Source organism: Trachymyrmex septentrionalis, unplaced genomic scaffold (assembly GCF_001594115.1).
Source record: "Trachymyrmex septentrionalis isolate Tsep2-gDNA-1 unplaced genomic scaffold, Tsep1.0 scaffold29, whole genome shotgun sequence".
In the NCBI taxonomy this organism is placed as follows: Eukaryota; Metazoa; Arthropoda; class Insecta; order Hymenoptera; family Formicidae; genus Trachymyrmex; species Trachymyrmex septentrionalis.
In genome coordinates this window covers 2,599,518-2,615,684 of record NW_017305451.1, presented here as the reverse complement: position 1 = coordinate 2,615,684, position 16,167 = coordinate 2,599,518, and the positions used below count along the sequence as shown (strand labels likewise).

Here is a 16,167-nt window from a genome sequence, read left to right as displayed (position 1 = left end):
ATATATATATTTTTTAATATATATATATATATATATATATATATATATATATGTATATTAAATATGTTTCTAAATATTAGTTTTTTGTTCTCCCAAATTAATTTTCTAGATAATTCTAAACTTCAGTTCTATTCTAAAGTCATTCAGTTTTATTCTAAAATAAGACTAAACTTGTACAATCTCATCGTTATTTTTATCTGTAGTTAAAAGAGAAAAAGTTATCTCTCGCAAAGTGTAATTATTTAAAAAATTTGCTCGATATATGAGCAGACATCTTTAACTGCTTCTTAATTTTTTATGATAAAGGAACAACCTAATATCAACAAAATGCGCGTCGCATGTGGCGGATCGGTTCGATGACAAACGGCGAAAGTGATATTTTTCGAGAACAAGATAATCCCTGAGTGGAAGCTGATATGTGATCCAAAAATATTGTTAAATGCGACACATTTGTCATCTCGGCATTAAGCACTATAAATGTGTGTCGAGGGGATAAATGTCCCACATCGAAAGAATATTACTCGGTTGTATATATATAGCGTGTTACATTGAAAAATTTCAGACCTCGTGAGACCTTTTAGATTTTAAAGAGAAAAGATACAACTGAGGAAAAAATTTCCATTGAAAGAAAAATTAATTACAATCGTAATAATTTCTCTGAGAGATTAAGATATTTTTTATTTTATTTTTTGTCCATGTCTAATAGAAAGACTTTTAATTTGAAACATCCTGTATGTGAAGAAGAGCAGATGTAACAGCGCGGCGCTTCGTAATGGTGCAAGTCAGCGATTTTTCATGATTAACCGAACAGATTAAACCACCGAGGTAGAAGAATCAGAGAAGCTTGGTAAATACAATGTGATTTACGACGCCCAACGAGACGATCGTACTTTGTTATCCGTACTCTTGCGATTCGTACAAGCCTCGTCTGTCATCATCGAGAGGCTCGTGGGTGACTTCTGGAATTCTACGCTGAATAAAGTGTGTATATAAATACATTGTAAAATCCTGCTAAAGAGATTGGAGAGAATATTATGATTACGTGAGATGTTTGCGTACGTCACAAATATGTATGCAACTGATTATGAGTTTAGCATTTTAATTAATGGCCATCACTGCCTTTTTATTAAAAGTTAAAGTTTACACAAGACGAAGCACGTTTTGTAGACGTGACATCGCGAAAATACGTGTAAATATTTATTAAAATCTTTTTACTGTTGTCACACATCTGCAAGTTGAAAATGTCGTAGAATTTAAAATCGAAGAAAACCCGTACGGTATGTTTTTTAAAAGAGCGAAAACGTTTACGTACGCTCGACGACACGGACGCAGAGCAGAGAAGGAAAATAAGCGGCGACGCGAGGAAGTCGGACGAGAAATAAGAAGACCAGAAATTAATGCGCAAAAAAGTATAAATAACGCTTATAAGAGACAGTGGGAGAGAGGATACAAGATGGAACAGGCAGGGCGGTCAGTTGCTAACTTAATTAGTGAAATTAACGGGGCCGCTCGACATGCCGAAGCTAAATGCAGCGATATATATGCTTTAAAATATTTTCCTGCTCTTAAAACACTTGCATTATGCATTCTATGTAATTTGCGAGCATATGTGTAGAAGTGGAGAAGTCTCAAATTAAACAAAGTTCGATTGGTACATTTAAAGTCGCATCAAACAAAAATTGTCAAACAAGACACAGAGATGACGAGTTGTGTTTAAGATTTATCTTGCTAATTAAAAAAAAAAAGCTATGAATGAACAGAATATAAATTTCTGGTAGCATTGTATATAAAGCGTTCATTCAGATCTTCGAAGATAATTCTTATTTATCTATATCGTGAAAGAAAATTAAATACAGATGCCTCTAGGCGTTTATTTCTGAATGTCAAAATATTTTTAAGATAAACATAAATTCATGTCATTTTTTTTCCTCCGCCTGTGATTCAATTACACTCGCGTGTCGTGCGTGTCAAATGTTAATGATATAACAGATACGATTGTAATTCAATATAATTAGGTGCATCGATCGATGTCGATCTGAAAACTCGTTACAGGAGCTGCGACGACGCTGCTCAAAGCCGAGACGTCGTGGCCCACTCGAATGAATTCTCGTGGTGAATACATTTTCATAAATTAGGCAGATTTATCTGGGAGACTTTGCGAGATCCGAGAAAACGTGGGCGGCGATCGTCTAATCGTCTAAATGAAACGACGTAATTAAGAGATCCATTACGTGGACGATGGACCATATATTATCTGTTGTAAATTCAAGCGAGAGCAGAACGTCGTTTTTGACCCACCGATGTGGTCAAATCATCACGAGAAATTACAGAGGGATTTCCCCTTCTCTCTCTCTCCTCTCCTTTATCCTCTCTTTCTTTTTCTTTCTCTCATTTATTCTTCCAATAATTAAAAGCACTCAGCTGCTTATAGCAAACGAAATCTTCCAAAAATCCGTTATCTCGTCAAGTTGTCGTTCTTATCAGCGAATAATTCCATGCGAATACCTGCGACTCGCCAGAGGGCTAATATTATTTCGCGCATGACAACGTTATTCGGACAGCGTAGCAAACGAGCGATAAGCGAAAGCGGGAGGAATAGCCGAGTGACAAAGAGAGCGCGGAGAAGCTGATGTTCGTACGAGACACCAAATGTATCCTTTTCTGCTCTCCCTCACCCCCCACCCTATCAACCCTTGGATAACACTGGCGAAGATACTGCATTAATGTAGCGTCCTATCAATTTCTGTTGCAAACCTCCTCCTCCTCCTCCTCCTCCTCCTCCTCTTCATCCTTCCGTACACTTATATCCGCTCTCGCGCTTGTACGCGTTTTTTTTTTCATTTTTTTCAACTTCTTATCCGTCTCAAATAACTGGACTGGCCCACACTCGGCGCTCTGGCATGGACACACCTACCTACCTGCGTCTACCTGCCTTTACCTGTCTTTACCTGCCTGCTCGCTTGCCCGCTTGCCTACCTTCTTACCTGCCTGCCTGCTTGCTCGCCTGCCCGCTTGTCTGCCTGCCGGCTTGCGGTTCCTCCCCTGGTGCACAGTTGATGCATTCATTCTCCTGTTCCGCGTCCATGTATACTCATATTGAGCTATATCGCGTCGATGACCGTGCGAAATAGCGCACATGCCGGGTTCGACACACATACGCACGCATATACAAAGTAACGATGGTACAAGCGATAGAAAGACGATTTCTTCGTGCGAAAAGATGTTCAGACAGTAGAACCTTTTTTACTTTGTTTTGAAAAATGTTAGTTTTAAAAATTGAAAATTAATATTTATTGAGGACTTTGAATATCTTTACTGTTACTATAAACAATAAGAAAAAAGGCTCTATAATTTCGAGGAGCACGCGCGGATATATATATATATATTATGTATTTTAAGTATCGATTAACCAGCTTTCACAAACTAATTATATATAATAATTATATCGCGCGGCAACGCGAATCGATTTATCTCTGTCAACGTTATCTTACCGCTAATTTGCTCGATAGATTGTTTGAGAATTTGCCGGCTTGCAGAAACATCCATGGGACATTTACGTCCATGGGAAGTAAACCCGGCATGTACGTACATATCTACTGTCCAGTGAAATAATTAGATTAGATAATGCGTGCGAGAGTGTCTACGGAGGAAACCACTGGAAGAGGAGTCATTTTCAAGAATTTACGGTCGATGTTGCTGCATTTCTTTTACGATATCCTTCGGTTATTCTCGGAACTGATATTTATTCAAAATCAAATTATGTACTCGGGTCTGTTTAAGTAATTACGAGACCGCGGTCAATCGTATACTTATGTATCTGACTACGTGATTACGTTTAAAATAAACTTGGACGTCGCACGCACAGCATAACCATCGTAATTCGCTCGTTATTAGCAATTTCGATTGTATACGTGTAGATTTGTAATAGTAATTGACTATTAGATATCGCCATCGTGTGTAGGAAGATGCAAGATAAAATTCCATGTAAAACTAAATGGGAGTCTCGTTTTCTCTATCATCCGGACTAGTGCCTGGCGATGATTTATCTGCCGAAGGCAAAGAAGTGAAGGTGCGGCGGGATGACGAACGGGATCGATATAATTCAACGTATTTTAGTGTGGAAAAGTGCCAACGGCAACCGGCACGGTGGATCCCGGTATGGATTGAGTTATGGACCGGTACGCTGGGGTGCTCGCTCTCAAGTCCCCAGAGGCTCTCACCGTCTGTGGATATAAGACCTCTTTAAACCGTATAAAAATAAACTAGTTAATAAATTAATATATCGCCGGCCCGTATCTCTTTCCTCGTTGACCGCTGCTGTGGACAAGTGCCTCTGCGAAAATCGCCAGCGAGTCGACCGGGGCCATTAATAATGATGTGCAAGTGAGTCGAGAGAAAGAGATAGACGGAAACGAGGACAGAAAAAGAGAGAGAGAGAGAGGGGGGAGGGGGGAGGGAGGGGGGAAGCAAGACGATGAACTCGCACAGATTGTCGTTGCTGCCCTTCTTATTAAGATGTAACCGGTCATCGGGAACGGTGTACGATAAGTACCTTCCAAGAAAACGCTCGAAGAGTGGCGGTTATAAGATTATTTTTTTCGGTTCTTTCGATAACAGGTACTCAATCTTCACGAGTTTCGCGCGGTTTGTAATAACAAGCGCGATGATACCTCGCTCGTTTACAATGTCACGCGAAACGTCGTGAGTAATTCTATGCGCGAGTCTGCAGCCCCGAGCGATATGTGTAAGGGGTTTAACCCTCAACCTTGTCACGACAAGTTTGCGATGATTCAACTACAGTAATTAGTTGTTGAATTCTCAGCATTATTCTCTATACCAATTTCGCTACTTGAATTTGGTTTCGCTGTATATCAATTTCAAAAATGAAATTCCATGAAATATGTATTTATATACACAGGAAGGATGGTATTTGAAATATACACAAATTTAGTTAGATACAGATGATCTGAAAATAATTTTGTTGGCTCATTAAAAGAATCATGTAGAACGCTTAAATATTAACAGCAATTAATAGCAGAAAGTTTTAATATTTTAGCAACCAGTTTGAGCGTCCTACATAATTATTTTGGTCCAAACGATAAATATATATCATAATGATTGGTTCAAACAAAATTATTTTCAGATTTGTTTCTAGCAAAATTTTTAGATATACTTTATTGTAGCAAAAAATCGTTCTTTCTGTGGGTATGTATATCTGATTTTATTTAATAAACGTTTCTTTATATCAATTTGATGTTAATGTAATTTCTTTCATGTGAAAACTTGATAAACCATCTAATTTGTGACATGTGACGAAATATTGAATTGGAGGTCAAAGCTCACTATCGCCAAACCCTGCAAAATGTTGCAGACAGGAACCTTATTGCGAGATTACGTGTACCTGCTCACACGTGACATCGTGAGAGTCTTGCGCCACGCTACGTGTACATCGAGCAGCCGTAAATCACCAGTTTAACGTAACCAACACTCTAAACGAGATACAGGATCCTCTAGACTAACTCTGATACTAGATGCGACCCCCCGTTGTTTGTTGCGGCTCGCACGAATACGAGTGTCGTGTGCATAATGTGACGTATTAAATACATTATATGCCATGACAAGAATCTTGATGATCTCTCAATGTTTTTTTAATATCATGTCTGTATACCACGTGTATACTTGCCGATACCTGAAAATTATATGATTTTTTTTTATCACAGCTTTTTTAAAAAGCTAGTAAAATTAAATATATTCGGGATATTTGATGACAAAACATAGATATTGATATTTAACGATAATAGATTTATATTATTTACTTAATAATTGCAATTTAAGAAATAGCAAATGATTGTAAATTTACAAAACAATTTTGGAATCTTTCAAAACTTGAGAAATTTAATTTTAAAATTTTATCAATAAATCTTAAAAACATAAATCGTTAATTACATGAAAAAAAAATCATGCATAATTATTTGTCCGGATCAGTCACGAAATATCAATCCTGTATCATTAAGAAACGAGATTTCTCCTCGAAAAAACAAATGTGAAGACATCCCGAAGTGAATTCGAATGCAAATTCAATGGCCAAACACAGATCGAATAAATATTAAGTGAAGATGTGTGTCTTAATTATAAGTAATTGGTTAATTGTCTTGCGCTAACTGATCGAGTTTAATTTAACAGTGAAATAGGAATCATGCAAGTTCTTATCAAATTTTTGCTAAATGAAATCCAACATTACTGTTGATTCTACATAAAAGAACGTAAGTGCAAAAACTGAATTGCAAATTCGTTAAAGTCGAATCGTTCATTAATTATAAACTCATTAATTATAAACATTACGCCCTAATGACTGTTCTCATTAGAGAGTAGTAAAAATCATTCGTTGCACCGATGTCTTCAACGCATTTTTTATTTTGCCATCTACGACTTATAAAATTGCTGTTAATTTTATTGTAACCCGCATGTATGCACAGAAAAAATATACTACATTTTAATGAATCATTTGTTTCACTACTATACCAACTAAATATTTATTAAATATAAAGCTACAGAGTTATTTTATGCAAGAACCGTTAATTTGATTTGACGATCATTTCTGTTATTGTAAATATCTATTAACTGTAAGTAAATGTTTAATTGGCACTATTCATATAAATATTTATTAAAATTTAGTACATTTTTCTTAGTGTATATAATTATTTAGATACTTCTTTGCAAACGAGCCGTACAAGAAAGAAATCCTATTGAATTTTATTAGAAAAATAAATATTCATATGTATCCCGTTTTCCTTTCTATTGTCAAAAATAGCAGACTTATTCAAATGCAAAATACATGACGTGTACGATTTCATATAATAATTATACGATACGATACAGTGTCAGCTGGTCTCTATATTTTTTGACTGATTAACTATCATACTAATCAATTTCAACGGAAACATGAGCAGCTCGCAATTAAAATCACGCCACAAATCTTTTTGTCGTACACAAAAAAAGAATATAGTCGCCCTATTTTAATCCATCCACTCGACAGCAGTTTATGATGATTGAGCGATGATTATTCATTGAACCGGTACGGGCGAGTCGTTTCAAATTATAAAAGAACGATGCTACACGGCAGTAAGAATCGGCTCCACGTTCTTACCTGTAGCAAAGAGAGGTAAAACGTGCTGCTTTTTGTCCTGTCTCGGTTCATCCGTCGTGACACAAAAGGAGAGAAGCGTTCTGGCTCTCGCGTGCATTACTTTCACGCCATCATGAGGGAGAGAGAAAGCACAAACTTTAAAATATTCCACCCCATACACTATCATCACGCAGTTTGGTCTCATGAATAACTTGACACTCTCTCATTCTTTTTCTTTCTCTCTTTGGTATAAGTTCGTATAGACGTCATGTAAGATCGGAAATAAAGAATTTAATAACAATTATATAATTAAGAAACGTTTGTTTGAGATTTGCGCGATCATAAATGCATTACTCTCTGCAAGATTTATATATTTGACTTCCCTTTTTAGACATATAATTTTTAAATAGATTACTGAATCTAATTTAATTTTTTATTTATTAGTATGTCATTAATTACTACTAGTATTATAGTTACTATTTTTTTTTATTGCATAGGCAGTAATGCAAATTCTGACGAAAGCTCAAAACTTCATTGATAAATCAAATTTACAATCACATGAGAATTTTTATAGTTGAATCAACTTGAATTTTATTCGTTAATGATTAATAAGTTCTTTCCGAAATCAAAGAATTTTTGACGAGCGCAAATTACAGTCGAATCTTGCTTTTACTATTACATAATTCTCAATGTTTCCCTTCGATTTACATTTTATCCACTTATAAGCATAACATAAATAGCTCAGCATGAAGTACAAAATCTGAATAATACATAGAAAGGAAAGTATAACAAAGGTATAAAAGAATAACGAATATTCACGTATCTGTCTCTAACAAAAAAATGAAAAAAAAAAAAGATAGAAAGATTTTTCAAGATTCTCTTTCTTCACTAAAGCATTGTTAACATGTTCACACACAAACTATTTAAAATATGCTCGCGCATAAATAAAAATTTCGTTCCGTTCATGCACAGAATGATATATTTCCATTTTACGTGCGTAACTAAATGAAAACTGTGAAATAGTGATAAATAGTGATAAATGATGATACCGCAGGAGGATAAAAATGTATAGATTCTTAAATATACAGATGCTGGCAGGGGTTTTAAGAATAGGGAAATTTATCTCAGCACTGATTCTTTCTGACTAACAATAAGACCAGAATAACTTAGTCTTAATTTACTCGTCGATTCGATGCGCTTTAGCGGTCTACTCTTTTTCCAATAGCATGTAACCGGAAGATGAAACGAGGTTAAAGAAAAAGAAATCACGCGTGGCGATTCAGTAAAACGATAACATTCTGTTCGGAAAAAATATAACTGTATATATAGAGGAAATAATTAATAAATAATAAATAAAAAAAAAATAATTAAGTAATACATAATAATAAAAAATAATTTTCGAAAAGAGAACGTGTATCTGTAAACTTCTTTTCGCTAATTCACATCCGAGATGTTATTGCGAAAATCTTGATTAATGTGTACCTTAACAGAATACGATATCTAAAAGCAATGACAATCGCGAGCAATTTTTATGAAGTCACTTTTAAAAAAACATCTTATATAATCAAATAACATATCTTTCGACTGAATAACGCACGTAATGTAACTCTCATAGATTAATAAAAAAAAAAAAACAACGTTTTATTCAGTTTGAATACTGTTCAGTGATGCTCACCATCGATATAGGTCGCGTGGGCGAGTCCAGCGAATGATCTGTCCTCCTGTGACAAACGCCGCAGGCGAATAAGGATTCCCTGTACACACAATGTCCACGACGAGGGAGACAGGGACACGCGAACTTTTAACCTCGGCACGACGAGTGAGAGAAAAGGGAGATAAAACGTGAGAGAAAGCACGATCCACATGCATACACACGCGTGCGTACAAGCTGGCGGACAAATGTTTTTTTTTTTTTTTTTTTTTTTTCACGACAAAATAAAGATCTCGTCCAACATAAGAAGGGTACAAGGAGAGAACACCGCTGGTGGTGGCCGGTGCACGTTCACCAAGGTGGTAACTCTCTTATCGTCCACCCACCGAGAGTTAGTTTATGGTATACATCTTGTATACATCTCACACGCGTAGAAAGAGTTAAAATCAAAAATCCTAACCGGAATATTATTTCAATCTGATTACAATCTAATATAAAATTTAACAATTTACTTGTTTTATTTCGACCGATGTGTTTAGCCGATGGAAAAAAAATGAAAATCATTGATCTACAGTCTCTTTGGTTATACGGTATATCATTTTTTAATAGTTATTTTTTTCATAATTACCCTTTCCCAACGAGAAATATGCATAGTTAAAGAAATCTCATTCCGTAACGTTCTTCAAAATAACGAGATATATATTTCTAGTTGAGAATCAAATCATTTCTCGTTCCTCTTTCATCGCGAGACAAGTAACGAGTCAGGATATCACCTCGATGGCGTGGTAATATCGCATGGATATACGCGAAATACTTTATTGCCTGACACGATAGGATCGGGCTCGTTATCTTTAATAAGATCGACTCACATAAAATCGCGGAGAATATAATAATGGAGCATCGGGCAAAAAACGTCTTACTGCCATTGGACAATGTAAGCCTTGTGGGTGGATGCGTGACGCATCGCCATTTGAGATCCACTGCCCCATCAATGTATTCCTTCGTCGTAACAAGAACTAAGAAGGAGTAAGATGTGAAATTTAACCCTACCGAGGATCATTTCGTGCAAGCTTTAATACCGGCTGCATATTAACTCGAGATTCTCGCCTTAATTAAGGTTCCGCGTTTAAATAGTCTGATTCCTTAAGGACTGATTGAGTCTGATTACGTCTCACGTAAGATGCATCAGCCTGCCTGTTTCACTATCGGTAAGACTTAAAAATTGTTTAATTATTTGACAAATGATGTCCATCTCTTATCAGATGAGTGACTATTTTTTTTCTCAGATGGATATGTAAAATTAAATAGTAAAATTAAAAAAATATATCTTACGTTAATAAAGCTTCGATAGGATATTCTATATATATTCTAAATGAATGTACCAATTAAAGTAAAACACAAATCATAATTTTTTCTCAATTATAAATTTATAACAGGATATAAAATGAGTGCACCGTTGACTAAAAGCGATATATATGCAAGCTGATTTAGCCGATACGTGTAACGTTTATACCCTTACATTAATAATATCTTTAATCAATAAATGATTATCGCTAAGAAATGAATGATACGATAAAACGAAGGGTTGCGATGAGTACGTACTCATTATTAAATTTGAGTACGCATCACACGATCACCGTAAATAATCGCCCACGTTCGGTGACGCGGTGGTTTATAAATTTCGTATGGCTATTACGCGAGTCGCTTAAAATGCAATGATATAAATTAAAAGATCGCCAATATAACGATCAATCACGGACCATTCCACTTTCGCGACTTTGCGATGTTCTCCTCTTTTTTTTTTTACTTCTTGTCATTTAAACGACCACCGCCCTTTACTTTCACTTTAATTTACGAAATATGTATTACGAAACAATCAAATCCAATCGAAAATTTGGAATGTAAATATCGGGGAATGTGTAAATAACGTATTCTTCAGTTTTTTTTTTTTTTTATACGCGAATCAATACGATCGTTTGAACGAGGAGTGATTTTAACAAGAACATTATTTTACGTTGCAAGAAGATAATCCATTCTCGTTTTATTTGCTGCCCCGCAATATTTTCAGACGTTAATAAGTGCACAGGTAATGTGACGCACGAATACACCGGTATAGAGAGGACTATGTACATTGCACGTATACATCGCAAATAGATTGAGGCCTACTCTCATCTTTCGCATTGCCCGTTCGGCACGAACAACGACTCTTCGGTATCACCATGAGCCGGACCCTAATATGGAAGCCGTGCTCATTTGGCCGCGTTCACGTTTTACAGCTGAAATGAATTTATGGAAAGGACACCTCTCTTCGTCCGTCGGAGCGGTAGAGAAAGAGGGAGAGAAGAGTCGCAGCGACAACGCGGCAACGCCAACGAAACGATAAATTTACCCCTTACCGGCTTCTCTGACGCTAAATAGATGCCCGCGCTGCCGTCCTTTTGACATAAACGCTCAGCATAAATTCATCAACCTTTTGACCGATGGTGTCCGTTGGTGTCTCCGCGCACAATCAGCTTCCTTCACGACGCTCTCCTAGAGCGCCGGCTCGGAAAGAATACAATGCTCGGATAACGCTTTTGCAAACGGGTATACGACAATCTCTCGCAAATTGCTCGAATGTCTATTTACTCTCTCGATGTTTTTGTTATAGAAAATTTTATTATATTTTATTATAATAAAATATTTTACAATATTTTTTATAACGAAGAGACCAAACTTTCGAAGTAAAATATCAAATATTTAAAAGGAATCAGCTAAGTGAAAAATTCACCTCAGTGGAGACTCTATTATATTATCGGAAATAATAGAGTGTCTAGAAATAGTAGAAACTGAATGGCATAAAAAGCAGAACATGGTATTGTAACCACAGTTTTACAATTTTAGAGAGACATAAACGCGCCTGTTGTTTCACCGTATTTATTGCATATTGTAACGCAATAATTTATTCCTAATAGCATAAATCAGTGGAAGCAATAATGGTTGTAAATTGGTGACCTAAAGGTTCACGGAGTAAACATCTTCATAGCCAACATTGAAATTCAACATTTATTAGCTAATGCATAATACCTCTTCTTTAACCGAATTTACATGATTATTGCACACGCCCTGGCAAACACTGACAAGCAAATTACAGCTGGACGAATTTGACGACGATAGAGTGAAACGCCAACCGGCTCCGACAGATTCGAGACAGAGCGGCGCGTAGGTGTCGACTGTGATAATGGAATGAAAAATGAACGATCGTGAAGAAACGGACGTACGATAATTCATTCGACACGGTAAACGAGCTGAGAGCATGGCGTAATTAATTGCGTTCGCGCTTTACGCGCATAGTGCGATGGCGAGCGTCTAGTTGTAGTAAGTTCGCGTGATGGAAATACTTGACAAGGCAACGTCCATTTGAATATGCCTGATATCGTGAGTCTCGAGTTTCGGAACACAGTCGACGTGCAAATTTGAAATGAGCCACGGTTCGTGTAGATATAAGATATGTCAAATTATTTATACCATATAGATTATGTAATAAGTATATGTATAAAATTTTAACGAAAGAAATACTATAGCATTAATAATTATTATATAAGTTTTAATATTATTACATTTCGAAACTGTGTATGTATTAAAAATCAATTAGAAATATACAATCGATTTGAATGTTTAAGATTTTTCAAATTTGCTTCGTCGACTTCCCTTGTACGAAAATCAAACCGACCCTCTAATCCGTACGAGATAAGAACTGAAGAAAATTTGGCATTTCTTATTTGTGCAGGTAGCAAAGAGGCGGCTTTTACGTACGCGATAAGCTCGGCCGGCGTTACATATGCAGTGACAGCAGCTTGCAGCCGTGGCAACATCACAGCTTGCGGTTGTGAACCGGCTGTAAGGTAGGCTATAAATCCCGTGATGTTTTGCGCACAGCACGCAACGTGTTAATTATTACCGATTAATATCGCATTTTTGTAGGACGAGGAAGGAATTACCGCCGAACGGTTGGGAGTGGGGCGGTTGCAGCGCCGACGTCACGTACGGGATGAGGTAATTAAACTGATAGTTAATTAATTTGCACTATCAGTTCTCGTCGCTTCTTACGCCAGCTCGCCCGTGAACGGCGCGAATACGGCGAACGCTAAAACACGCATAAATTTTAATATTATAATTTAATGTTAGGTTCGCGCGTAGGTTTCTGGATGCGAGAGAGATCGAAGGCGATGCTCGGAGCCTGATGAACCTTCACAATAATAAAGCCGGAAGAAAGGTAAGCGTAGTAATTAATGATAGCGTTCTTTTTCGTATTTTTATCTTTATAATATTATTAAAAAAAAAAAAAAAAAAGAAGCTGATAGGTTTCTCATGAGAGGAGACCAGACACGGGCGTCACAAGTTATAAAATATGCGTCAGCAGAAAGTAATACTATGTAATGAGCACCATAATTGCCGTGAAGCAATATTAATTACCGTAACTCACAAGAGAAATCGTTTAATGCGAAGATTAAGCTCGCTGGTATTTGACGACAGCACAGCTCTTCGCCATTTCTCAATCATCCTGTCGCGTAATTATATATTCTAAGATTATATAACGCCATATTATACAAATGATATACAATGTAATTGAAGTAGACAGATATACTTCCCATGAAACTTAATTTGCTTCTACGCCTAAATGTTTACGCTTGCAAACTGATTACCCGCTATTTGAAGCCCACGATTTCCTTATAAAGAATACAATCAAAGTCTTGCCACAGAATACAAATTATCAATAACATCAATATTATAATTTCCCACTTAATAATATAAATGTAATATATTTAATATATATTCTACATATAAGATTCATTGAATTTCGCGCATTGATTTCTGCGCGGATTCCCATTGGATCCATCATTGCTTATTATTTTTGTTATTAAATTAACAGTTTGAATCCGTTTATTAATTTGTACATTATAAAATTGATATAACGTTATCAGTTTGTATTCTGTGAATTCTGTATTTTTAACTGTATTTTAACGTAATTAAACAAATTGCCTATTCTTAACATTTCCTTTCACAATATTCTAATCTACCAATTCTATTGTAACGCGATGTGTACGCAGAATATTTTATCTCACTCATATTCTACGTACGTGACTATGCTGTTATGTAGAAAATTAGTGAAGAAACAATAATTCAAGAATAATTAATATTATAGGAAATTAAGTAATCAATCAATTTGTCAAGAAGAGAAATGTTCGATTATATATGTAGGAATGGGTTTTAGCATGTTAATATTTTATGAAAAATCATTATAGAAATTCAGCCTCACATGTTAACTTGTAGCTATGGGCAACGGATTAGATCGGATAACAGAGTGATAATATCCATAATGAGGCGCGTTCATCATGCACCAAGTGTATGCAAATCAGACATTACCAATTTTGATTTATCGCCCAATAACCTACGCGGGAAGCCAATTATACCGAGGAAGACAATGTCGTTGATCTGCGATTCGCGTACACATAACTGTTAGCTTAGCTAGATATCTAGATATCTTAATGTTCCGTCTATGGCAATGTCCAATTTTTATTTTGAGAGAGAAATGGGAGCTGGATTAAAGGGGAGAAAGAGAGAGAGAGGGAGAGAGAGAGAGAGAGAGAGAGAGAGAAAAAGGGAATGCAAGAAATTACTAATGCATATATACAGGATTAAAATCATTTGTCCGATCTAATAATCTACAGCTCTTTTTTTATCGTCATCATTCTTACGCGGCAAGGTTGATGATCGAAAACGAGCGTTTGTAAGAAACAATTGCATTGTGCCCGAAGGTGAAGCGATGAGGGCGGCGCGCCTTAATTGGGGAAAGTTCGTCTCGAGCTTTCGTCTACCTCGATTGGCCCTTATTACAAGCGGGCAATAAAACCTTGCTGTTGGTCCGCGTACGTGCACGTATACGCACGTACGTATATTCCCAGAGGTAATGATTTATTCTTAATGTTGATCGCCCCGGCGCGCCACATATTTTATGCCTTGAAGATTTTTTTAAACCTTCCTCCGTATGTAGCACCGACGCGGTGCGCCGGAATAATTCGAAATGTTAAACCAGTTTCATACGCGTACGCGTCGTGTCCGCGATCGGCGCACAATGAAGGGTCCCCATTGGGAATCGAGCGTGCGTAGGATTTTGCAGATGAACATTCGATACGATTACAACCGTTTAAGATCACCCTCGAGTTAATCGAAATGCATCTCCCGCGCCAGTGGCGTGGCGATGCGAAATCCGCGTGTATGTAATTGTTTCGAAGAATTGTTTGTAATCATAAACGCGAGAATGAGTGAAAATTCGAACGGTCGCGTATTATACCTGGAGGTCGACTGTGTATCAGTGAAACGAGATGAAAATTATAAAAGTGAGCAAAATTCACTGCAAATCCATGTATGTAAAAAGTGACTACATTATATGTGTGCGTAAATGATTTTCCGTTTCAAAGTAATATACTACTGTGTAAAAAAAGAATTCATACATTTAAATGTGTCATTTTTACACGGAAAATTAATCATGCACATATTTTGTAGCCATTTTTTACACACTTGGAGATTTGCAGTGATAAAATTATAAATATTTTACTGAATTGGCTCACTTTTGTCATTTTCATTCTCGTTACAAAATATATAATCAATTCTCAGCTCTATGAAGAATACAATCAAATTCTCTTATTCTTTACGTATTAAAATTAAAGACTTAGGACAATTCCCAATACTTGTCTACTAACTTTACCTCAAGTAAAATATTTAAATTGTACGCAAAATAATTGTATAATAACATTTCTATTTTACATAAGCACGGCCAAATGAAAAATATATAAATCAGTGAAACAATGAGTAGAATAGTCACAGATTTTTTTGAACGTGATGAAAAATATTTTAAAAAATTGCACGCAAGGTAATTAAAACAATCGAATTACGTATAATATTATGACAGTTCGAAGCTCTACGCCATTGATTTCTTCGTAATGGACCCGTGTATATCGTTTGAAAATGATTCAAGCATCAGGCGACGCATTCATTCTCATCGGACGCATTGTAAGTTTTTGTTTTCATTCTCGTTCCCGCTCTCCGACCAAAAAGGCTCCGATCGCATGTGTAGATTTGAAATTTGCATAGGATACGCGTGTATAATGTAAGGAACAAATCGATGTACACTTTATTAACCGCACGATAGAAGTGGTAATCTGTTTCGATGCGATATATAAATGCGTTTCGAGACTCTACACAAAGTCTCTGTGATATATTTGGACTTGTAAAATCAATTCAAAGAGTAGCAAAAATGTTTTATTGCTGAATAAAATAAATCAATATTGTATATGTAGGTGATTTCAATAAGATCTAATCTTCAAATATTATATTGTATTTCACTTAA

General features: G+C 36.1%; 1 protein-coding gene across 2 annotated transcripts in view; it reads left to right on the top strand.

Moving 5' to 3' along the window:
* Positions 1-16,167, top strand: part of LOC108749396 (protein Wnt-7b) — a 49,315-nt gene that overhangs the window by 31,682 nt on the left and 1,466 nt on the right. Inside the window, exons 3-5 of one of the 2 annotated variants that reach the window (XM_018488066.1) lie at positions 12,547-12,661; positions 12,741-12,812; positions 12,957-13,032. In XM_018488066.1, coding sequence (XP_018343568.1) covers positions 12,547-12,661; positions 12,741-12,812; positions 12,957-13,032 — 263 coding nt within the window. Of the gene's footprint in view, positions 1-12,546; positions 12,662-12,740; positions 12,813-12,944; positions 13,033-16,167 lie in introns of both variants that reach the window. The other variant, XM_018488065.1, reaches the window with a different exon arrangement.